The sequence below is a fragment of the Petaurus breviceps genome, unplaced genomic scaffold, assembly GCF_028583685.1.
Source record: "Petaurus breviceps papuanus isolate PSGF00001 unplaced genomic scaffold, PetGlider_PUasm1.0 90537, whole genome shotgun sequence".
NCBI classification, from domain to species: Eukaryota; Metazoa; Chordata; class Mammalia; order Diprotodontia; family Petauridae; genus Petaurus; species Petaurus breviceps.
The window spans coordinates 1,723,401-1,749,256 of NW_027187271.1; the positions used below are offsets into that span (position 1 = coordinate 1,723,401).

At 39.1% G+C, this 25,856-nt stretch overlaps 1 protein-coding gene across 6 annotated transcripts in view; it reads right to left on the reverse strand.

Moving 5' to 3' along the window:
• Positions 1 to 25,856, reverse strand: part of STAG3 (STAG3 cohesin complex component) — a 66,081-nt gene that overhangs the window by 33,832 nt on the left and 6,393 nt on the right. For 5 of the 6 annotated variants that reach the window (XM_069063276.1, XM_069063278.1, XM_069063275.1 and 2 more), the window contains exons 5-21: positions 25,620 to 25,716; positions 21,172 to 21,248; positions 20,676 to 20,880; positions 19,345 to 19,496; positions 5,079 to 5,152; positions 4,818 to 4,941; positions 3,732 to 3,830; positions 3,396 to 3,475; positions 2,933 to 3,040; positions 2,642 to 2,750; positions 2,235 to 2,340; positions 1,742 to 1,845; positions 1,341 to 1,433; positions 1,136 to 1,225; positions 649 to 849; positions 238 to 308; positions 58 to 145 (exon numbers count right to left, since the gene is read on the reverse strand). In XM_069063276.1, coding sequence (XP_068919377.1) covers positions 58 to 145; positions 238 to 308; positions 649 to 849; positions 1,136 to 1,225; positions 1,341 to 1,433; positions 1,742 to 1,845; positions 2,235 to 2,340; positions 2,642 to 2,750; positions 2,933 to 3,040; positions 3,396 to 3,475; positions 3,732 to 3,830; positions 4,818 to 4,941; positions 5,079 to 5,152; positions 19,345 to 19,496; positions 20,676 to 20,880; positions 21,172 to 21,248; positions 25,620 to 25,716 — 1,878 coding nt within the window. The remainder of the gene's footprint in view (positions 1 to 57; positions 146 to 237; positions 309 to 648; positions 850 to 1,135; positions 1,226 to 1,340; positions 1,434 to 1,741; positions 1,846 to 2,234; positions 2,341 to 2,641; positions 2,751 to 2,932; positions 3,041 to 3,395; positions 3,476 to 3,731; positions 3,831 to 4,817; positions 4,942 to 5,078; positions 5,153 to 19,344; positions 19,497 to 20,675; positions 20,881 to 21,171; positions 21,249 to 25,619; positions 25,717 to 25,856) is intronic. The other variant, XM_069063281.1, reaches the window with a different exon arrangement.

The following is a 25,856-nucleotide window of genomic DNA, read 5'->3' on the forward strand; positions in this document are numbered from 1 at the left end:
AAGCCTAGAAGTCCTTTGTAAAGTTCCTGCTCTATCCTCTTTTCCCCACTGGCTCACTTGTCGAGGAACATCTCCAGTATCCACAGCTTTTTTCAGGAGTCGGCAACATGGCTCATACAGCTCCCAACGTGTTAGATCATGGGCACTGGAAATAAGGGTGGAGGGAGGAGAAAAGGGTTAAAATGGACTGTACCAGGAGAGGTTAAAGCGGGGAGAGGAAGAAGAGGAAGTGCTCACTTGTGGAAGGCAGAAAGACGCTTTAGAGTGGCTGCCATGTTATACACCTCATCCTCATCCAAGAAGGAGCCCTAAGGACAAAACGGGCTTTACATCAGAATTTTCCCCCCAAAATGCACTTGTCCTTCCCTCCTTAGCTTTCATTCCTCTTCTGGGACCTCAATATTTTTACTCTGGTTCTTAATTCCCTTCAGAAATGCAGAGCCCTGGGGCGGCTAGGTGGCGCAGTGAGTAAAGCACTGGCCCCAGAGTCAGGAGGACCTGAGACTGGTTCCGGCCTTAGACACTTAACCCCCACACAAACAAAACTAGCCATGTAACCTTGGGCAAGTTACTCAACCCCAATTGCCCTCCAAAAGGAAAAAAAAAATTGAAGAGCCCTGACACCTAGGCCCTGTATCCAATCCTGACCTGTAGTAGCTCTTCTAGCTCCTGTTGGAATCGGTCAGTCAGCAGGTCTACCAGCTGGCTACGGGCAAAGTCCACCCGGCTGAAGAAGGTGAACTCTGGGTCACAGAGCAAGTAGAGGGCTCGGGCCCCAGCCTCTAATACCACAGGTTCTGTATGCTTCACCACTACTTCTTGAAGCTGCTGAAGGAGCAACTCTAAATGCTAGGGAGAATACAGGGTCAATAAGGAGTAGCATTTAGGGAACAAAGGCTAGAAGGGATAAGAGAAGGTACCACATGAGAGTCTGGGGTTTGGGAGTGGGGGGTTCAATGACAGAATGCCAGAGTAAGGAAATTTTGGTGTTAAGCAATTAAATACCTGAGTTCTGAAAAGGGAGAACCAGGGGCTGAAAGTATGGCACCTGTGTCTGGGGATGGGAACAGAGATCAGTGGACAGAACATATCAGAAGGGAAATAATGAGGAGCATTCTTTCCACTCTCCATTTACTTTCTCTAGGCGTCCGGTGCAGTAGATGTTGAGGTCAAAGAAGTTCAGAAGCTGAAGCAAGGGGGAAACCTTTTCTGCATCAGCTGAAAACTGTGGTAAAGGATGAAACACATATTAAGTTGCTTTATTTCCTGCTCCAGCCTCCATTCCCTTGGGGGAATTTCCTCATTTTTTTCTCATTCCTTAATACGGAAGGATGCTGTACCTTGGCTAACAGCTGAGGCAGAAGAGGAATGAGGTGCTCTGTCAGCTTTAACTTGTCATCTGCCTGAATCTTATGCTCTTTGGCAGTGAAACCCTAAGAATCAGAAAGGAACAAAAGAAACTGAAGAAAACTTGGGTGAATTCCAATTATATAATAACTAAAGGTTACCCCTCCTAACCGTATATTAAAATTTTTCATTTGTTTGCACACACCTTTAATTCACTAGCCAGGAATAAAGAAATAACTTAATTCTCTAAGAGACTCTATACTCCTAGAAGCAGATTTATAGCATGGCTTTGGAGTGAGGTAGGGAATAACCTAACCCAAGACCCAGACAGAAACATCTGTCTTGATTCAATACAGCCACCCTCTCACCATCCATACTACTCACAAGTTCATACCTTTCTTCCAGTGACTCTCCCCACAGGAGGGTGACCCTCTGTAGCTTGCCGGGCACTAGACACAAGGATCTCTATCAGAGTGTTCTCCTGCACATCCCCCAGGCCTGGGTGAGCAATAAGATAAAAACAAAGTCACAAACTAGCTCACAATCAATTACTGTCACCCTTAGGTTTCTCCTATCTAGGTGCGCTCACCCTCTTCTGAAACATGTTCTCACAGCATGTTGTTGGGACCTTCCATTTCTACTCATCAGCCTCTCTCATATATTACAGATTTTTGTGTTCATGTTTCCCAGTCTCCAAGAAACCCCTCCTCCCAATTTGATCATAAACTCGTTGATAGAGCCAAGTGTTATTTATACCCATCCTCGTATCCCCAGCATCTATCTGGCATAGTGCCTTGCACATAGTAAATGCTGAATATAAATATTTGCTGAATTAACTCTCAGAATACACATAGTCCAACTTCCCCAGCCCATCACATAGCTCTCACTTTGATCCTTCTCCAGCAGCAGCCCTGTCAAACTCTCCCAGTCCTTCAGCTGAGGCCCTGCACAGTCCCACAGGCTGTCCACCAGATAAGCTGCATGGTCATGAAGCTGTGGAAGAGGGAGAATCATAGGCCATAGATTTCTCTGCTGGGGAATATACTGTACAGAATACATTGTCTCTGCCTTTCCATAAGCCAACAGTTATTCCCACCCTTTTCCTATGCAACCTCACTGCCATCATTAATGCCTAACTACCTTGTTCTCAGCATACTAACAGGCCCACAAAATCCACAGATACACAACCCAGACCTGACAGGGTTTCTTTCCTTCCTGTGGCCCACTTCTTACCACCACCACTATCCAATCAAATATATATGATCCATAGTCCCACTATCCTCTGTACACTCACCTCACTCTCCATGGAGAAAGCTAGCAGGAGATAGAAGAAATTCCTTCGAGGACTGTGATGCTGCTCTCTTCCACTTGCCATTCCTACCTCACATTCAGGAAAGAAAAGCCTGGGGGAAATGGTGAGCAAAATAAATGCTAGGGGGAGAAGGGAATAAAAGGGAAAGACAAGGGGAAAGGGAGACCTAGAAAACACAGGGAGTATTGGGAAATGAATAGTGGAGTGTAGTTGGGGGGAAAAAAAACAAATTATACAAGAGGTAACCAGAGTGAGAATTAATCAGTAACGCACTTCCAGTACAGAAATTCCCCTGCAGCAGAGGCCAAAGCTCGGTTGGAGGCATACACCACAGGGTAGATGCTCTCACAGTCAGTGTCTGTCAGTATTCCCTCCATGTTCCTGCCAAGAAAGGGGGAAAAGAGTGTTAAAGAATCCCAAGTATGTTACAGAAACAGGATGGTTATTATCTAGAAGAAGACCTAAAACTGAACAACAAGGAATGAAAGATAAAACTCACAAGAAATTTCAAAATGAAGAATATGCAGGAAGAAGGAGAAGAAGAGGAAGAATATGAAGATAGGTGATCTTATTCTGTGAAGATCTATCAGCACATAAGGAAGGCCCAGACTACCTAGAGGTAGGGAAGAGGTGTGGAAGACTTTGGAAAGGGAGTCACTAGAAAGGTGCAATATGATCATCAGAGCCAGATGCTCCCTACAGCAACATGCTTCCCCTCCCCCATTTCAGAACTCACTTCAGGATTAAGGTCAGTAACTTGATGGACTCCACAGCTACATCATACTCTCGGTCCATCACCATGGAAACCATTCGATCCTATTAGAGGAAGAACAAAACCCACAAATTGTCTTCATTCTCCTCATCCCATGGTACCAAATATTCCCACCAATCCTTTCCATCATACCTTCAGAATCTTAAAGGGTCCTAAGGGAAAGGAATGGAAAATTATGCTGAGTGGGTTAAGAAGACACAGGAGCAATGGGAGTGGTAAGACTAGGACTTCAGCAGGAAAACAAATGAGAAGCAAGGGGAAGAGAAGAAAGGAACATTCCCACCACTATCCCAGTCTAACCTTAAAACGGTTGGTAAAAAGTTCCAGACAGGAAATAAAATCCCGGTTGCTATACAAGCCTTGAAGAGCCTTCAGACACTTTAGACGTACTTCCCGTTGCTAGGACAGAAAGCCAAAAGGAAGAAAAGATGGCTGAACTTTTCCTCACTAAGATTGTAGAGATATCTTTTATTTCCCCATCATGTGAAAATTACCCATTTTGGGGGCGGCCAGGTAGCACAGTGAGTAAGAGCACCGGCTCCAGTGTTGAGAACACCTGGAGATCGAATCCCGGGCTCAGACACTTAGCACCCACCCAGAAACACCTGGCCGTGTAACCTTGAGCAAGTTACTTAACCCCAATTGCTTAGGGGCAGCCAGGTGGCTCAGCGAGTAAGAGCACCGGCTCCAGAGTTGGGATGACCTGGATCAAATCTGGGCTCAGATACTCAGCACCACACCCAGAAATAACTGGCCGTGTAACCTTGAGCAAGTTACTTAACCCCAATTGCTTTAAAAAAAAAAAAAAGAAAATTACCCATTTTGACCAGGGGATTCTCTTAAAGAAGTATTGCAAGAATCCATAAAAGACTGTACAGCTATCTTTCCTATTACCCTAGAAAGGAGTTGTGACATATACCTAGTGGGGATTATCCTGGTTTCTCGGCCCAGTTCCTTTCTCCTGAGATATTACTAGTGTACCTGATATCTATATACCACACACACTCATGAAGATATATACAAATATATCTACATACCCACAAAAGGCATATGCATATATACACACATGTATAAATACATTTATGTGACTACCCATAACCTCCTTTACATTCCTCCTCAGGCTGAGGTTCAATTTCTTCTCTGAAACACTTCCTACACATACATACACATGTGCACCACCCACACTCACATATCTCTTTCCCAGTTCCCCCTCCCTTTTTGCTGAGTATTGGGCACAAAGTTTTAGGAATCAGTAGCTTGATAGAGAAAACACCACCAAGTACAGTTATTGTCTAAGAATAACAGAAAGACCACGAAGAGCTGGGAGGCCTTTGGGCTAAATTGGAACCAGAAGAAAAGAGAAAAAGGAAGAAACTCTGAATCAACCTTATCATGCAAGGTCCAGCCAATGTACTTGAGGTAGCTGTCAGTGAGGAAGGAGGTGCTGTAATTTTGCATCCATGTTCCAATTTCTTCCATGCAGATGGCACGGATCTCAGGGAGGACATCCCTGGAGCCAAAAGAAATAAAAGGGCACAGCTACCTTTCTCTCTATTCTGCAAGATGCACCCCACCCCACAAAAAATAGCCCTCACCTAATTTTTCTACTGAACAGAGGCATGAAATGAGTGGGGTCCCTTGTCTCACCTGTAACGGTGTACAAAAACACCCCTGAAGATGGCATTCATCATTCCCTCAATCTCTTCTTGGTGTTCCTGAAGCTAAGACATGGCACATGGAGAGAGAAGGGGAAGGAGAGAGAGAGGGAGGGAGGGGGGAAGAGGCAAAAATAGAGAGTTAGAGAGGGAGGCAATAGTAGTTGCGGCTGATAACACAGGCCATTTACTTGGGTCCTCTAGTAGCACAGAATGCACAGAGGTCCAAAGGAGCCTCATTCTCCCAACTACCCTAACATCCCCCCACTGCACCAAATCTGCCTGGGAAGTCCTATGCTCCTGTTTTGTGATTCTCATTATCAAATGTGCAAATGATACTCCTTAAGGCTTAGGAACCATCCAATCCCAAACAGTAACCAAGATATTAAGTCTCTCATCCACATTTCAGACTTTATCTATGGACTGTTATAATAAATACTACCACCGTTTAAAAAATATTTTTAAGACACAGTCACTATTCTCACTGGGCTAATGATCCAGTTGAGGATATTGAACATATACATAAGATAAACAATGATATAAGGTAGTATATATCATATGCCAAAGAAATTATACAAATATTAAGTGCTATAGGGATAGAAAGGAAAGAGTTACTGTGTACTAAAGCAGTCAGGAAGGTTTTACAGAAGAAGGATTTGAGTTGAGTTTTGAAAGGACGTTAGATGACTGGAGGGGTAGAGGGAGGGAATTCCCCAATAATGGCATACATAAGAAAGGTACAAAGATATGAACACACAAGGTACACTAGAAAATTAGCAGAAGTAGTTTGGTTTTCATTTTTTTTTTCTGAAGTAAAAGGTACATGCAGGGTATTTATGGGATATAAAGTTAGAAAAGGAGATAGAAAAAAAGATTATGGAGGGCCTTGAATGTCAGGCTAAGGATTTTGAACTCTATTCTATAGATGAATGGGGAGGCACTGAAAGATTCTAGATGGAAGTATAAAAAAAACAGAGCAGTATTTTATGAAAACCAATCTGTCAGTGACATGTTTAGATTTGATTAAAGAGGCAAGAAAGCAGAGGGGAGGGGCCAATTAGTAGTCTTGTAATAGTTCAGGCATAAGATGATGAAGCCCTGGATTAAGGTGATATTTTTGTTGTTCGGTTGTTTTAATTGTGACTGAACTTTCATGATCCCATTTGGGATACTGGAGCAAGATACTGGAGTGTGGGGAACCAAAGAGGCCTGGTTCAGGACTCAGATATTAAATCCTAATAGTGGACTTTAAAACAAGAATCTCTTTGAGATGCCACTTTTTTGTTAAGTTAGCTCCTTGAATTTTTTGTTATGGGTTACACTTATAAGGATGTTACTTGAGTTCTGAGATCAATAGGCTATACCCCAAGACTTTAGTTATTAAGAGCTAAAATATTTGATTCAGCAAATTCGCCCAAAGGTATCTTTGGGTGGTCAGGTCTAAGTGTGATGTCTTTTGAGGATTGCAGCTTTGGCTTTGAAGTTTGCTCTCAATTGTATCCATTTATGACTGTGACTGCATTAGCAGATACCTGAGGCCTAGGTCAAAGGTTTTACCCTAAAACTTTATTCACCTACATAACAAATCCTTATCAAATTATCTAATCTGTGTTACTTCTAAGATACAACAGACTAAGGTAATGTTTAGAAAACTTGAGTCCCCTTCGTTTGTCTCATTTGCTCTATAAAAACCTTGTACTAAGAATCAATAAACGGAGTTCATCATTCTTCCTTGAACTATCCACATGGCCTGGTCATTTCTTATTCACATCTCTGGTCATGCTTAAGTGCTGGACACTGAGCAGCCCACAGCACAGGAGTGGTTTGCATTTCCTTCTCCAGTGGATCCATTCTGTCAGGTAATGAGAGGTTAAGTGACTTGTTCAGGGTCACACAGCTAGGAAGCATTTAAGGCTGGATGATGAACTCAGGTCTTCCTGACTTCAAGTCCAGTGCTCTATCCACTGAGCAACTGGCTGTCTCTAATGTGTTATAAGTAGGAATAAAACAGAAAGAACAATTGTGAAGATATGATAATCAGCAGGACTTTAGGCCTGAATAGAAGCAGAGGAAGTAGTTCATAAAATACTGGATTTGGAGACAGGAAGACCTGTGGTTCAAATTCTGCCTTAGACATTTGTTAGTTGTATGACCCTGGAAAAGTTACTTCTCTTCTTTGTTTCTCTGTTTTCTCATTTATAAAAATGACCTTTAGGAGGCGGCCGGTAGCACAGCGAGTAAGAGCACTGGCTCCAGTGTTGGGATGACCTGGAGATTGAATCCCGGGCTCAGACACTAAGCACCCACCCAGAAACACCTGGCCATGTAACCTTGAGCAAGTTACTTAACCCCAATTGCTTAGGGGTGGCCAGGTGGCTCAGCGAGTAAGAGCACTGGCTCCAGTGTCGGGATGACCTGGATCAAATCCGGGCTCAAATACTCAGCACCACACCCAGAAATAACTGGCCATGTAACCTTGAGCAAGTTACTTAACCCCGATTGCTTTAAAAAAAATTTTTTTAAAATAACCTTTAAAGTCCTTTCTAGTTCTAAATTTGTGATCCTATGATCCTCTAGGCATAGTACAAAGGTTTCAAATCTAAGTGATTTGTAAAATTATGATATCTCACAATAATCCTAGGAAGTAGGCAGTCCAAGTATTACTGTCTCTACTGATAAGGAAACAGGCTCAATGAGGTTAAGTAATTTCTCCATGGTCACACAGCACCAGGGATAAACAGGACAGATCTGTTTTAGGTTCTAGTTTAAGAGGGAAAGAGTCGGGATGGCTAGGTGGCACAGTGAATAGAGCACTGGCCCTGAAGTCAGAAGAAACTGAGTTCAAATCCGGCTTCAGACACATAACACTTACTAGCCATGTGACTTTGGTCAAGTCACAACCCCAATTGCCCTGCTTTCCCCCCTCCAAAAAGCAAAAAAAAAGAGGTTAAGAGTTAAAGTTCATTTGTAGATCACTGCAATAGAATTAAGAAAATCCAGAAGTAGGATCAAGTGATATCAGTTAGTGGTTGATAAATTCTAAAACACAACATCTGTGTAGTGATTTTTTTTAAACTGGACGGCAATATGTATGTATAACTCTTACATACTATAATGCAGGCCTGTACAACCTATAGCCTGGGGCCATAAGTGGCCTGGAGGCATGCCACAGGATTTTGGGCAGCCCATGAAAAACGTAGATGTTTTCCTCTACATTTTTCACAAAATTCTTTCACAGGCTGCTAGTTGTGCAGGTCTGCTATGATGTCTCTTGACTATCGATGAGTTGTTGGGTTTTTTTTAAACTAAAAATAGGAAAAATGAATAACATATTTACTTCATTTTGGAGAAGATAAAAAAACTATCTTTAGAAAAATGGAAGAAATTATTAAAGACAAAACAAACATTTAATGATACAGGCAATTATGCAAAGGATTTTGTCGCTTAAGGAATTCACAGTATGGCAATTTCTACTACCTATACCTATCATAAACTTTTTATGACTTAGGAAATAAGTCCTGGGGAGCTCCCCACCTGTTTTAAGGTTAGAGTGGTTAAAAAATTTGCCCAAGGTCATACAAGATGTTTTGGAGGCAGGAGTTTGAATCAAGGTATCCCTAGTATCAAACTCATCATTCTTCACAGTATGCTATAGGGTCTCTGGATCTTATTACACAAAATAAAAGATTTTCCAAAGAGAAAAAGTAATATATTCAAAAGAAAAAGAAAAAGAATAAGAAAATAATTCCTGAAGTTACTATATCTAAGAAAAATCTTGCTTCTAAGATCTATCTAGAAGAGATACAAATCTATAAGAGCAATATTCATTTCCCAACATAAAAATCGTCAAATTACAATTTTCAAAGGACAAAATGTCCACTTGAGAAATCATTTAAACTCTCTAACAATCAGAGAAATATACATGTTAAAACAACTTGGAGTTGCTACCACACATACATCAAATTCACAAAAATAGTTTAAAACAATAAAAATCAGTACTGGTAGGGATAAGGGAAAATAGACACTCTATGAACACTTTTGTTTCTTGAATATGTCTATGATTCTTATTGATTTGAGTGTTCATTCTATTAGTGTGGCTTGTGACCCATTCATACTTTTTCTTCTCATTTACAGCTAGTAAGATTCTCATCCATGGACTTCCATTAAGTCTAAATAAAAGATCTACCTAACTTACCAGGGGCTTTCCTTTGGGTCTTTAATTATCTTTCATTCTCTCAATTCATAACTGAGTCCCTTCCTTTTCTGATTATACATGTCAAAAATAATGTATTTTATGCTATTTCTTCTGCAAAGGACATTGATGGCAATATGTTGCTCCTTTTACTTATATACAATATGCGTTTTTCCATATTCTTTTAGTCACTTGAAATTTTAATTCTTCAGAGACTGTAGTTCTCTGTTTTTCAATCACATAGTACACCAGGAAAATGCATTTACAATATGGGTTTTAATAACAAGGAAATGCCTGGGATTTCTAAAAGCACCATACAGTTTCCCAAAGATGATCCAGTCCACCCTTATTCAAGATCTCATTCAGAATCTGTGTCCTTATGGACAAATTCAATAGGCCATTAATTCATACATGACAATCTGATATTCTTCATCATTTGGTCTAGTAATTATGGAAAGGAAAATCAAGATATCAATGGCTATGGGTCAACCAACCAACAAGAATTTATTATGCACTTTCTACACACCAAAGAATTGTGCTAGATTCTAGGGATTAAAAAAAAAAAATGAAGTTGTTCCTGATCTCAAGGAACTTACATTCTATTAGTGGAGGAAACATTTACATATATTGATATATATCAAATAGATACGAGGTGATGAGGGGAAGGAGGGCTGGGATGAGAACTAGCAACTAGGGGGATTTTATATACTATTTTTGAATTAAGTCTTGAAAGAAACTAAGGATTCTAAGAGTTAGAGGTAAGGAAAAGTACATTCCATAAGACAGAATACTAATGTGTTCTGGGCTACCTTTTTTTTTTTTTGGTATATTAATATTATCTGATTTTTCCCAAGTAGATAATGTCTATTGTCCAAACTATGATATAGTTAGATTACTAAAAATTACCTAGTGATAATATAGCTATTAGTGAATACTTCAGACAGATAATGAGCTTGGTAAATAAGCTGGGCCTTTAGTTGAATTGATTCTTTTACGAAACTAAATTTGTAAGCTTCCATCATTCTTTTCCATCATGTTTATGGGGTAGGAAGGTATGTTTCTCTACTGGGTAAGGATTTGCTTCCTGTGACATTTTTAGACTATTTTGGCCTTGTGATGACAATCCTTTTAGTGTCTAAATCTGTCTAAGGAAACATGATCATCAATATCTTTATTTTTATCCATTTCCCGGAGTAGATTATTTAAGTAGGTCAGATTGAAGTTGTCATAATTACACAAGACACTATTTTCTCATTTTTATTCTTTCTTCTAATTCTATATTTTGACCATTGTTTATTCAAATCAATTATCTGATTACACACAGCCAATTGATTCTAAAATCTCTTCTGCATTTGCAATAACTCATTTCCTTTCTTTTATGAGATAATCAATTTCATTTTTGTGATACTGTTTGGTGCTTTCACCCTCTGATTCTCCTTCAAGAAAGCCTATACATTTTTTTTAAATAAGCTCTAAGTCTTTGGTATCTTTCATATCTTAATCCCAAGCTATATTTTCACAACATACCATTTATTATCTATTCTCCTGAGTTCACCTTTGCAATGAAGGAAAACAAGTATTAATTCTAGTACAAGCTTTTTTAACAAGTAGGGAATATACCATAAAAATTACAAAACTTGGGGCGTCCAGGTAGCACAGTGAGTAAGAGCACCGGCCCCAGTGTCGGGATGACCTGGGGGATGGAATCCGGGCTCAGATACTTAGCACCACACCCAGAAATAACTGGCCTTGTAACCATGAGCAAGTTACTTAACCCCAATTGCTTAAGAAAAAAAAAATTACAAAACTTATTATACCCTCTGACCCTTTAACCCACAATCTGCTAGGACTCTAAGAACATTACTAAAAATTTTTAAAGAGTAAAAATATTCATAGCCTCTCCTGAAGGACCTTATAAATCACCTAGTCCCACCCTTTCATTTATAAAGTGTGATATATCAGAAAGTAGAAAGAGCAGTTTCAGTAAAGTAGTAGTAAGAACAGAAATTAGACTACAAGGGTTTTAAGAAGTGAGTCATGAAGGAATGGAAGCAAGTATACACTACTTTTCAAAAGAAAGTTAGCTGCATAATATGGGAAACTTTGTCACATGTAACCCCTATTCCAAGGCCCATTGATAGGGGCTGGGAAAAGTTGGACAAGAGGTGAGAAAGCTCCAGACTTCACCAGTCCCTTTTGGGGACTCTTCAAGCACCAGCTCCCTTTGAAACTCCTTAAGCTCTGAAGGAAGTTGCTTTCAGGTGCTTATTGTTTTCAGCTTTGAGAAGGAAGATAGAAGAAGCCAACCCCACTTCAGGTTACTGAAGGAAAAGACACTGAGAAGACATGAAAGGAGCTGATTGACTTTATCAAATCCCTATCTCTAGCTTGCTACATCAGAGATTGCAGACAACTTACCCTTGGGTGAGATCCAGGACTCCCTCTCTTGGCTGAGTCAAGTAACTTCGATCCCAATGGGAGAGTTCCTTTCAGTCTCTGTCTGGTATATATTCTCCTATGTATACCTTCTATGATATTCTGTTTGGGTTTCTTTGCTATTCACTATCAGTATTCCTTGTGTAACTGGTAATTAAGTGGGTCAAGCCTTGGTTATAAAGGGTCTCCTTTCCCCAAAAATAACAAATTAAACAGAACTAGAACTCAATCATATCCTCTACATGAACAATATTTAAGGGAGCAGATAAATATATTTCTAGCTTGGGACCCACTCTCTCTGAGGGGAGTAAGCCTCTGACCCCAACTTCCTTCTTCCCCTCTTGGAAGGAATTAAAGCCTCTCATGGAGAAAACGAGGGGAGGGAGAAGAGATTAGAGTTGTCTATTTTGCCTACCTTCTAGCTAAACAAGGACAGCCAGTGGGCCTCTTTCATGTGGGGTCCTCTCATATACTTGGGGTCTTCCTCACACATGACTAGGCATATTTGTTACATGAGATTTTTTGTTTTATTTTGTTTTTATAATGGGAGGAGGTGGAAATGAGAGAAAATGAGTGCTTACCTGGAAAACCAATTAATTGAAGGAGAACGCTAACAGTAAAAGAAAAGGAAATAGGACGGTATAGAAAGCAGTGATATATAGACTCATATAAAATGGCAGAGAGTAGAAAAAGAAGAATAACAAACACTACTACTATATTTTGGAAAGCAACATAAATGGAAAAGACAGAATACTTTGTTAAAATTTATATTAAATGGTTTTTCCTTTTTAAAACTAAAAAAGTAAATGGTTCAAATTTTATGATTTTTGAGAGGCAGTGAGGCAGTCTCTAGTGGAAAGCTGATCTAAAAGCCAGGAATACAAGGAGTCAAGTGCCTGCTCTGGACACATATTGGCTATGTGACCCTGGGTAAATCACTTAACCTCAGTGCTCTAGGGAACTCTAAAACTGTAAGTTGCGGAAAAGATGCTGACTTCTATTCGTAGTTTTCCAAACCAATCATCTTATTTTCCTCCTCCTTTTCATGGATAAACTCCTTGAGAGGGACATCTATAATCAATGCCTCTACTTCCTTCCCTTTCACTATCTTCTTAACTCTCTGCAGTCTGACTTCTGGCTTCATTATTCATTTGAAACTGCCCTCTCCAAAGTCACTAATAATTCATTGCCAAATCTAAGGGCCTCTTTTCAATCCTCACCCTTTTTATCCTTTTTCACCTCTCTGCAATTACTGATAATGTCAATCACACTCTTCTACATACTTTCTTTTCTCTAGGTTTTCAAGCCATTACTCTCATCTAATTCTCTTCCTACTTATCTGAATGCTTCTTCTCAATCTTCTTTGCTGGATCTTCATTCATATCATGCCTGATAACCATGACTGTTCCCCAAGGTCCTTTCATAGTATAATGTTTAGGGAATTTGAAGATCTTCCCTACCCCTTAATAGGTCAATATGACCTGCATTGAGCTCTGGTATATGAACATGAATAAATATCTTGGTTTTGTCTTCAAAGAAGAGAGCCTGTTACATCTTGTGATTCAAACTTGGAAATACACCTGTAATATTCATAGCAGCTGCTGTGGGTATCACATTGGTGATATACATGGGTCTTTTCTTCTTCTTTTATCCTATTTCACTTGATGATCTCATTAGTTCTTATGTATTCAATTTTTATCTCATGCTATGCAGCTGACTCTCAGATCCATTTGTTCAGCTCTAACGTCTCTTCTAATCTGCAATCTCCTATCTCCAACTGCCTATTAGACATCTTAAACCAAATGTCTCATAGATATCTAAAACACATGACTAAAATCAAATTCACCTCCCACCCTTTCCCCTCTTCCAAACTTCCCTATTACTGTGGAGGATATTACCATCCTCCTAGTCATACAGACTTGAAATTCAGGTGTCATCCTGGATTCCTCATTATCTCTCTCACCCTCCATATCCAATCATTTGCCAAGTCTTGTCGATTTTATCTTTGTAGCATCTCTCAAATATGCCTTCTCTCCCCAACATTGCTACTGCCCTGCCTCAGACCCTTACCTCATTCCTAAACTGTTACAGTAGCCGGATGGTTGTCCCCTCTGCCTCCAGTCTCTCTCCCACTCTTCTATTCATCCATCAACTCTAGCTCTCTAAAGTACAGGTCTGACCATTTCACACATCACCATTCAGTTCACTCCAGCTCTCTACTGCCTATGGGATCAAACAAAAAATTCTATGTTTGGCTTTTAATGCCCTTCACAATATTGTGCCTTCTTACTTTTTCAGTCTTCTTACTCAGTACTCCCCTCTGTGTGCTCTGAGATCAAATAACACTGGCCTCCTTACTGTTCCTCAAACAAGACACTCCATCTCCAACATTTTCACAGACTGTCCTCCAAGCCTGGAATTTTCTCCTTTTTCATCTCCACTTACTGACTTCCCTGACCTTCTTCAAGTCTCAGCTAAAGTCCCATTTTCTGCAAGTGACCCTTCTCAGTCCTACTTAAACTTACTGCTCTCTAACAAAAATCTTCAATTTATCCTCTATACGTCATTTGTCCTTCCAATGAGGGGAAATTATTATGCATTACAAGTACAAATACCGAAGCTGAAGCTTAAATACTTGGGCCACATCATAAGAAGACAGATTTCATGGGAAAAGATCCTGATATTGGGAAAGAATGGAAGTAAAAGAAGAAGGCTATGGCAGAGGATGAGATGGATAGTTCCATGGAAGCAATGGACATGAGTTTAAATAGACTTCAGGAGATAGTGGAGGACAGAAGGGCCTGATATGCTATGGTCCATGGGGTCACAAAGAGTCAGACACGACTGAGCAACAACACAAATATATCCTGTTTGTACCTAGTTGTTTACATGTTGTCTCTCCCACTGGACTGTACGTAAGCTTTTTGAGAGCAGGGCCTTTTGGGGGGAAATTTTTTTAATTCCCAGGGCTTAGCATTATACCTGGTAGGTGTTGAATTAAATCAATGGTCTAGTCCTTATCCTCTATTTGGGATTTCATACCATATTCTATTTATTTATATTTGTTGAAAGGGTTAAGTTTTTAATTTTTAAAACTTCACATCTACACAGTGCTTTAACATTTGCAAAACACTGCTTTCAAAAAACAATTTTTTTAAAATAAAAATTTAAAAAACACTGCTTTCACAACTACCTTATGAGGCAGGTAGTACAGTTAATGCCTTTTTATAAATAAGAAAATAGAGACTCTAAGAGGTTAAGTGACTTGTCAGCAATACCTGCCAATGAGTATTTAAGGCTGGAATCCCCCAGTCCAATGCTCTATGACCTGTATTACATTGCTTCTCAAATACATATGTATATATATATGTATTTAATATGCAACATATCTTACATGTTCACATATATAGCAGTAGGTAATCTTTTTTTGTATCATGGACCCCTTTGGCAGTCTAACATTTATCTAAGTAAATGGCAAACAAAAATCAGAGAAGTTATGCAGATTGCAGTATACTAGAATATGCACAGAGTGAATGAGCTGTCCTCCTAGGAATGAAATATCTCCACTATAACCAACAGCAGAAGTCCCAATCTCATTGAAGGAGAAATACCCTGTAGTCTTTTGTGAGACAAGCAGGTAATAAAGGATTTGTTGAGGAGCTGACTTCCCCTCTCTATCTGCTGTTTGCAAAAAGTATTTCTCCCCATGTGTCTGGAGTCGAACCTGGAGAGACTCTAGAACTGTCCAAGTTCTTTCTTTAAAAAAAAAAATTATTTATTTTTAGTTTTCATCATTCACTTCCGTAAGATTTAGGGTTACAAATTTTCTCCCCATCCCTCTCCTCCCCCCCACCAAATTCTATGGATTTTTTTTTTATCAGATTGCTCTGTTGCCTACATTCTTAATTGAAGGAATTGCTCAATTTTAGTTAGAAGTGAAAACAAACATATAATTTTTTTCCCCATCCAAGTTCAAGAACCTCTTGAAATCTATCCACAGATTCTTTGAGAACTGCTGATATATGACGATTTTAAATGGAGAAATGTATTTAACAGTGATAAATGCAAAAAAAGTTGAAATTAATGAAGACTGATAAAATAACACAGGATCTGAGGATGAGGTTATTAATGAATGGCAGACTGATAAAGAATGAACATTATACTAGTAAGAATGTAAACTCATCACAAATAGGAATTATTTTATTCACTGTATTTTTTTTAAAGCAATTAGGGTTAAGTAACTTGCTCAAGGTTACACAGCCAGTTATTTTGTGTGGGTGCCAAGTATCTGAGGCCAGAACCGATCCTGGGTCTCCCCTGGCTGCCCCTATTCACTGTATTTCTATTCTCTACTTAACATAGCAGGAGCTTAATAAGTACTGATGATTCAGATAAACTGGGCTTCTTAATCCATTAAAATGATGACACTGTATTCTATGATCTCTAAGATCTCTTCCTGCTATTAAATTTGTGATCCTATTGATTTGAGGAGACTAGTTCATTAGAGTGGTAGCAACAAAAACAGATTTCAAGAATTTAAAAAGTCATGAGGAGACAGAGGCAAGTATAGACTACTCTTAAGAAAGTTGGCAGTGGCTCTAGAGAAGCATAAAAAGGAAAACAGGAAAGGAAAATCATAAGAGACTTGATAAGTTTAAACTGTTTACATTCCTACATGAGAAGATATTTGTAACTCATAAGACCTTTCTCATTATTAGGGTAGTTAGAAGGAGCATAAATAGACAGAGGACACACATGAATTGAATAAGAAAGGATGATATCTAAAAAACAAAATTAAGGGGTGACAGGAATGTACTGGGAGAAAGAGAAACAGAAGAGGTATAATGGGGTATATTATATCTTATATAAAAGAGGCAAGAAAAAGCTTTTGCAGTGCAAAGTAAAAGGGAGGAGGTTGGGGGGGGGGGGGGAGTGAACCCTTTTCTCATCAGAATTGGCTTAAAGAGGGAATAAAATACACACTCACTTGGGTATAGAAATCTATCTTACCCTACAGGAAAGCAGGAGGGGAAAGGGATAAGACAACAGGGGAAGGGGGGGGGAGGGTGTTTGGTAGAAGGGAGGGCAGATTGGGGGAGGCAGTAGTCAGAAGCAAAACACTTTTGAGAAGGGATAGTGTGAAACTATAGAGATAATACAATAAACGGGGGTGGGAGGAATAGGATGGAGGGAAATACAGTTATCAACAGTAACTGTGAAAAATATCTTGAAGCAAGTTTCTCTGATAAAGGCCTCATTTCTCAAATATAGAGAACTGAGTCAAATTTATAAAAATAAGAGCCATTCCTCAATTGATAAATGATCAGAAGATATAATCAGCTTTCAGATGAAGTAATCAAAGCTATCTATATCCATATTTAAAAAAAGACTAACTACTGATTGGAGAAATGCAAATTAAAACAATTGTGAAGTACTACCTCATACCTATTATACTGGTTAACAGGATAGAAAAGGTAAATGACATAGGGGCGGCCAGGTAGTGCAGTGAGTAAGAGTGCCGGCCCCAGCCTCAAGAGACCTGGGATCAATTCTGGCCTCAGATACTCGGCACCCACACAAAAATAACTGGCCGTGTAACCTTAAGCAAGTTACTTAACCCCAATTGCTTAAAAAAAAAAAAAAGGTAAATGACAAATGTTGGAGGGAACATGTGGAAAATGAGACATTAATGAACTGTTGGTGGAGCTGTGAACTGATTCAACCATTCTGTAGAGCAATTTGGAACTATGCCCAAAGGGTTATAAAACCAGGCATACCCTTTAACCCACTATTAGGTCTATATCCCAAAAGAGATAAAAAAAAAAAAAGGTAAAGGATCTATATGCACAAAAATATTTATAGCAGATCTTTTCTGGGGGTGAATAATTAGAAGCTGAAGGGATAGCCATCAACTGGGAAATGGCTGAACAAGTTGTGGTATGTGAGTATGATAGAATACCATTGTATTATAAGAAATGATGAACAGGGTGCTCTAAGAAAAACCTTGAAAGACTTGCATGGACTGATGCAAAGTGAGATGTACTGTGTACAAAGTAATAGCAATATTGTAAGATGATCAGCTGTGAATGATTTGGCTATTCTCAGTAATGCAACAATCCAAGACAACTCTAAAGGACTTAAGATGAATACAGACTGAAGCATACTTTTTTAAAACTTTATTTTTCTTGAGCTGTTTTTCTTGTCTACATTTTTTTTCACATGACTAATATAAATGTTTTAAATGACCACATATGTATAGTCTAAAGCCTGCCTTCTCAATAAAGGTGGGGAGGGTAGGGAGGAAGGAAGGGAAAGAGTTTGAAACTCAAGTTTTCAAAAATTAATGTTAAAAACTGTTTTTTACATGTAACTGGAGGAAAATAAAATACTAAATAAAAGCTTAAAAAAACAGAGACTTGGCAGTGAAAGGAAGGAAAAAAATAGAAAAGCGGGAAAGCATTTTTTCCCTCTGAAAATTAGAAGTAGCTTGAATATTATATGTGGGTACCAAAAATAAATGGAAGAGAATGAAGCAAGATCCTGGAGGAGGGTGTGGAATATCATTGCTATAAAGAGATTTCTAAGATCTGATGTATCAGTGCAAAGAAAATACACTATAGCTATTATTGATATTGTGACAATTTAAAGGGGGCCACAGAAAACAGAACAGGTAAAAAGGCTCCTTCTTTGGAGATTTCATCATGGAAGATCTCTTATCATGGAAGAGACCCTACCAGACAAATCCTGTTTTAACTTAACAGGTACACAGAGGAAAGTCTCGTCAATCACATAATGTGAAACTAGACGCTGAAATAAAGGGAGAACGTAATGCCTCAAAAGAAATGGAAAGTCTAAGTGTGATTAACAGTACAGATACACTTTCAGACATCATAAAGTTTTATATTCACAGCATTCATTAGAACCTCAAACTAGTATTTCTGTCTTCTTGTTAACTCTAAATTTTCCGTTCTCTCAGGGATTTGGGTTCTAACTCGCTCGGTGTGAGGACTAGAGGTTGGGGCAGGCCTCAGAGACCCTCCTGTTGCTGTTGTTCAGTTGTGCCTGACTCTTCATCACCTCATTTGGGGTTTTCTTGGCAGATACTCAGAATGGTTTGCCACTTACCTCTCCAGTTCATTTTACAGATGAGGAAACTGAGGCAAACAGGTAAGTGACTTGCCCAGGGTCACACACTAAGTAAATGTCTGAGGCCAAATTACAACTCAGGAAGATGAGTCTTCCAGGTCTGGTATTCTATCCATTGTGCACCACCTAGCTGCCCCACATGTCACATAAACATCAAATTTTAGATGCTCTGTCCATAATCATATGCTAATACACATATAATTTTTATGATAAACATGAAAATTAAAATACATTCTGTCAAAGTACAGAATCACCTTAAATTTCCATTAGAAAGCTTGGGGGGTTTATACAGAGGAAGAGGATTAAATATATTGATTTCTAGAAGGTCTAAGTCTATTTAGTTATTGTTTAATGACTACTTACAGGTCTGTATGAGGGCCTGATACCATTGCAGAGTGGAAAAGTGAGGATAAGTCCAGTAATTTATCATAGAAATAGACAGAGAGGGATTGGGAGGAGTAAAAGGTGCACATGAAGTCCTCACCTCCTTCTGTTTCTCCAACAGACTCTCTAGACGTTCAGGGGACCTGTGGCCCAGCCCCTTGCTGCACTCTGCCTCATATTGTCGTTGATTGTTGTCCTTTTGGAGATTCAGGTGAAGGGCAACTCTTACTAGGCCAGTCATTAACTTCATGGCTATAAAGGAGGTGGGCAGAGGAGGAAAATAAGAGCAGAACAAAAAGGATCAAGAAATATATTTTTACAGAGGGAGAAAGGATGTCACAAAAGAAGAAGAAATGAAGGAGAGGATTATAAAGAAAAAAAAATAGATACAAAGTTGGGAGAGGGAGGAGAAGTATTCATAGGAGCACCTTGGGCCTAGTCCTACTAAGATTCTCTCTATTTCTTTTCTTTTTTTTTTCTTTTGCTATTTGGAGGGCAACTGGGGTTAAGTGACTTGCCCAAAGTCACATGGCTAGTAAGTGTGTCAAGTGTCTGAGACCAGATTTGAACTCAGGTCCTCCTGACTCTAGGGCCAGTGCTCTATTCACTGTGCCACCTAGCCGCCACAGGTCCCCTCTATTTCTAACATGGACCTATACCCAAGTGTTGCTGTTATGGCAGTCCCTCTCTTTGCACTACTGTCACTAATTAATCTTAACCTGACTGAGGTATCTGTCAGTTCTCCTGGTCTAGGAACTGTTAAGCTCTTTTCTTTCCTTACTATATCCAAGAAAAAGATAAGGTTTGTCAAAAAGAATTCGACAAGCACTTAAGGGAAAAGGTAAAATAAAACAAAGTATAAAGCACAGAACTAAGAATTACAAAGACCGTAAATCCTATCATAGGCTATCCCTAATGTAAAGAGGACAGATTTGGCTCCAGTCTGATAGGTAAATAACAACAGCTATGGCTCACACTCACATCTGTAAAGGCATGCTCAGTGTTCTTTCTACTACATTAAGGAAATACTCTGCTCATCTGAAACATGAAAATGAGCTAACAGTCTCTAGGTCAAGGGGTTTTGACTATATTTGACTCCTTGCCACTTTCACATTTCATTAAACAAAACCTACACATTCTCATACTTTTCCTACCAGGGAAGAGTGCCTACCACTAATCCAGTTAATTGCAGACCACCTAAAATAGGGAATCCTAGACTAAAGGCATATTAAGTACCCCAATGTTGGTACCAAAGAATCAAAACTCTGGACTGAAGAACTAGGATTCTACTAAGGAAAATCCAGGACTAGAGAGAAAGCTGCCTGGATACCGAGCAAGGAATTTTTTTCCCTACTTCCAATCTTTAGTGTAATGACAACACACTCTAAACCCAATGCCCTTATTCCACCACCTCACTAAGTGTATACTTACCAGCCAGTGTACTGGTATGACGGAAAGCACGGATCTGAGAATCAGACAGACCAGTGAGTAGGGAGATGAGGGTATCCATAAGGAAGTCATCATATAGAAAGCTATACTGACACTGACACACCAGTGCACGCACAAATTCACAGAAGCTGCTTCGGAATTTTTTCCAGGCTGCACCTGGTGCTGCTAGTGGGTATTTTACAGAATCCTACAGAAAGAAATAACATTTCAGTGGTGAAACTCATAAAGTGGAAGGGGCCCCTTATAGCCAAAGCCCAATTCTGGGAGTGCCTCTCTGTTAATCCACAAAACTCTATTCACTCTTGCTTTCCCCCCTCCCACCTCTTCCCCTCATTCCCACCCAAGAAGAAAGGTTGAGATTGCATTCAGGCACTCTCAGGCACAAAACACTACTATAAGAAGAAGAAAATGGTTTCTCAATTCAATAAAAATAAGGTACAAGGAACTCCTGATTTCCTTATCCCCGTGTTGTTCCCACCTCATCAAACTTCTCTGTCAAATGCTGGATGATCTCTGAATTCTGCAGAGTCTTGAACATCTGATGGGTTACTACACCTGAAGGACAGGAATTTAGGTTTTAGTGGACAGAAGGAGATAGAGTAGCTTTGCTATTTGCAGATATATCAATAAACGAGCTAACAACAAAAACTTAACATTCATATGGCATTCTAAGATTTACAAACATTTTATACACATTTTGTCATTTAAGCTCCACAAAAATTCTGTTTTGGCAGGAGCACAAGTCATTCTCATTTCATAGAGGAAGAACTAGAGACTAAGAGAAGATAATGACTTGTCTTTGTAAATACCCTTGCATGACAGCAGAATGCCTTGCTGTCAGGATAAAGTACAGAATATATATAATATATATATATATATATATATATATAAAACAATATACAAATAGTATTGTTGTTACTGTGGTTTTAAGTGAACTGAGATGTTGTCTATTTCAACCCCTTCACTGGACAAATGAGGAAACTAACAGGGGGAGGGAAGAAGAGCTGGTATATAAAACCCAGGTGTGTCCTTCATTCTTTCACCTATAGCACATTATGGTACTGGCTTTTTCTTCCTTTGGTGCTGACTCTGCACTTACTTTTTAAAGAAAGGTTTTACTGATAATTTTAAAAAATCTAGTGTCACTTCCCAATAACCACTCCCTGCAATAGCATCCTCTTCTCTCCCTTGTAATAATGAAACAGTTATGCAGAACCAAAACATCAACCACTAGTGATAATATGCCTCCATTCTACACCATCCGTCCATCATCTCTCAGCTAAGAGGATGGGAAAGGCTTCACCATCAGTCCTCAGAGGTCAAGATTGGTAACAGTACTGATTAGGGTTATTTTTCTTTATATTCTTTTGGTTATTTTTTTTTTGCTTTTTTTTTTTTGGAGGGCAGTTGGGGTTAAGTGATTTGCCCAAAGTCACATGGCTAGTAAGTGTGTCAAGTGTCTGAGGATGGGTCTGAACTCAGGTCGTCCTGACTCCAGGGCCGGTGCTCTATTCACTGCACCACCTAGCTGCTCGCTCTTTTGGTTATTATATAAACTTTTTCCATGGTCTGCTTATTTCATGCTGAATCAGGTCATACGTATCTTCTCAAATTTTCTTGGAATTTTTCATAAATATATAGTTTCTTACAATGCAAAAAAAATTATCTTAAATATATAAGAAAATACATATATACATCCTCCCCTTTGTGAGCAATAATTTGTTCAGTCTTTTCCCAATCAATGAATTCCCACTTTCTTTCCATTTCTTTGCTACCCCCAAAAAAAGAGGCAGCTCTAGGTGGTATAGCGGACAAAACACTGGACTTGGAGTGAGGAAGACTGAGTACAAATCCTGCCTTAGTCACTTACTGTGTGAGCTAATCAAATCACTTACTTTCTTGGCTTCATTTTCCTCAGCTGTAAAGTGAAAATAGGAATATCTCTCTCACAGGGCTGAGAATCAAATAAGATGGCATACATAAAGAGCTCTCCAAACCTTAAAGAGATATCTAAATGTTAGCTCTTCTGGGTGACATTTCCCTCTGTCTACCCTGGTCAATTTGGTGATTATTCTAATATATTTCCATGCTGTTTTCCAAAACAGGTCAATTTGTAGGGCATTAGTGGCCAGAGTTCACCCAACATTCACTATTTTCATCTTTACTACTTTATTCCCCTGTGGAGGAGAAGGGATTCTCTACTAATGACATGCTGATTCTTTGTCTAGAACCCTCTCTGCACCTGAAACCTGGGCCACTGCATAGCTTCGCACGTGGAAGCCACCCAATTTCCACTGCCCTTGACTAAAGGTCAAGGGGACACACACTAAGGCTGTTCCCTTTTGTACCTCTTCTCCTCCCCTTTGTGAGCAGTAACAACATTCTGAGGACTGCCATTGATGCTGCTCAAAATCTGAATTCTCCTGCAGTATATAAAATAATGTTTATTCAGTTACATAATCATCATAAACACAGAGCAGGATGGTATACTGGTTAGAGGACTGACCTCAACACCAGCAACAATTGGATTTAAATCCCCAAGTGTTATGTATCTTTGGACCCATCACCTAAACTCTGGAGGTTAGGCTGCCTGGAGGCAACACTACAAGACTATAAGTTATAGAGAAGGGGCTGACCTGCATTGGAGGTACAGTGGCTAGAGCAGTGGACCTGGAATCAGGAAGATTGGAGCTCAAATCTGGCCTCATATAGTTACTATCAGTGTGACCCTGGGTGTGTCACTTAACTTTTGTTTACTTGAGTTTCCTCAGCTATAAAAAGGAAAACACTAATAGCACTTGCCTCGAAGGGTTGTTGTGATAATCAAATGATAATATCTGTAAAGCACTTAGCACAGTGCCTGGCACATAGTAGGTGTTTATATATATATATATATATATATATATATATACACACACACACACACACACACATATATAAAAATGCTAGCTAGCTAGTAGTAGTAATATTAGAGTAGTGGTAGTAGTAATGGTGGTACTGATAGTAATGATAGTAGTTGTGGCAGTAGTAGTAGTTCCTCATTGGGAGCTTCCTACACCAGTGAAATCACAGTTATGAACTGAGACAGTAATATTTGAAAGGTCATAAAAAAGAATTTAAGTTCCACAACATTGGAGAACAGTAAATGTCTCAATTTTCAAAAGAGCGAAAGGGACAGTCTACAAACTAGGCTAGTGAATTTGACTTTTGAGGTCTAGGAAAGTTCTAGAATGTATCATTAAGCATAGGGTTCATGAAAATCTAGAAGAGTAAGTAGTAATTTTGGGGGGGATTTTTGGAGGAGAAAAGCAAGGCAATTGGGGTTAAGTGACTTGCCCAAGGGCACATAGCTAGTTAGTGTTAAGTGTCTGAGGCTGAATTTGAACTCAGGTCCTCCTGACTCCAGGGCCAGTGCTCTATTCACTGCACTACCTACCTGCTCTGAAGTAGTAAGTTACTGAGAATAACTTTCTTTGTCAATAACTTGCATCAGTATAATGTGGATCAATATAAAAAACTTTATGCTTATCAAATTTGCAAATGAATCAAAGCTGGGAGGGAGAGCTAATGAGACAGAGTCCAGATACAAAAAATCTTGACAGACAAGAGCACTGGGTTAAATCTAATAAGATAAAATTCAACAAGAATGGGTAAAAGAAATCAATTTCACGAATAAAAGATGTAGGAAGCATGATTGGACAACAGTCTTAAAACATTATGTGGGAAGTTGTGCCGTATGATTGTAAGCTGTAGTATATGATTGTAATGTAATACTATTGTGCTATAAGAAATGACAAGCTGGAAAATTTCAGAAAAACCTGGGAAGACTTACATGAATTGATGCAAAATAAAGTGAGCACAACCAGGAGTAAACACTGTAAACAGTAACAGCAATACTGTATAATGACCAGCTGTGAATGACTTAGTTATTCTCAGTAATACAAGCAACCAAGATAATTCCAAAGGACTCATGATGAAAAATGCTACCCACCTCCAGAGAAAGAACTGATGGAGTCTGAATGCAGACTGGAACATACTATTTTTCACTTTATTTTTTTCTGTTATTGTTTTCTTCCACAACATGACTAATACAGATATATGTTTTGCATGATTATACATATAGAACCTGTATCAAACTGCTTCCCATCTCAGGGAGGGGAGAGATGAGAAAGAGTAAGATGTTGGAATTTAATAATTTTTTATATGAATGTTAAAAATTACTTTTACATGTAACTGGGAAAAATTATTATTCAAAAAATTATCTGGGGATTTCAGTATGATGTGATATCTAAAAAATAAAACTATTTTCAACCTTTGGCTACATTAAGCATAGCTTCCAGAAATAGAGAGGGGATAGTTCCTTTGTATTCCACTTCCATCTCTATTTCATTATCTGGAATATTGTGTTCAGTTCTGGGTACCCTGATTTAATAAGGATACTAATAATCTGGAGAATGTTCAGAAAAGACAATCAGATGGTGAAGGGCCTTGAATCCATATCACAGGAAGATAAGTTGAAGGAACTAGAGATGTTTAAACTTAGAGAAGTTTATGGGGCCATGACAGCTGTCTTCAATTATTTTAAGGATATCAGCTGAAGAAGGCATTACACATGTCAGTCTGGCCCCAGAAAGCAGAAACAAAAGTGAAATGGGCTGCCTTAAAGAGGTGATAGGTTCCCCTTCCTTAAAGGTTTTCAAGTAGAGAGTAGGTGGCTGTTATGTCATGGTGAGGATTCCTTTCATGTATGGATTGAACTACTTGGTCACTTGAAGCACTTTCTAACTCAATCTGATGCTGTTGGAAAGGGCTTATTAGCACAGAGGGAAGTAGAGTAAGAAATTTATTTTGAGAGAGTAACAGCCTGGAAATTTAAGAGAGCTGGAAAATAGGCCAAAGCATTAAGGAGAGGGGAAGTCTCCTTACCTTTACACCCACAAGCCCCAATGAAAAAGTTAACGAGCTCCAGGAATCCTGTATGTCGATCCTGCTTGTAGCTCTCCAGCCAGTCATCCACCACAACCTAGAACAGGAACGTCAGGAAGGAAAAAATGAAGGGGTTAATGACCAACCTGGATAAAATACAGACATGTACCTCACACTCCAGTTCTTTTCCTGGCTTATACCCTAGCTCATTCCTTCCTCAGCCCACAATCAGAGTTT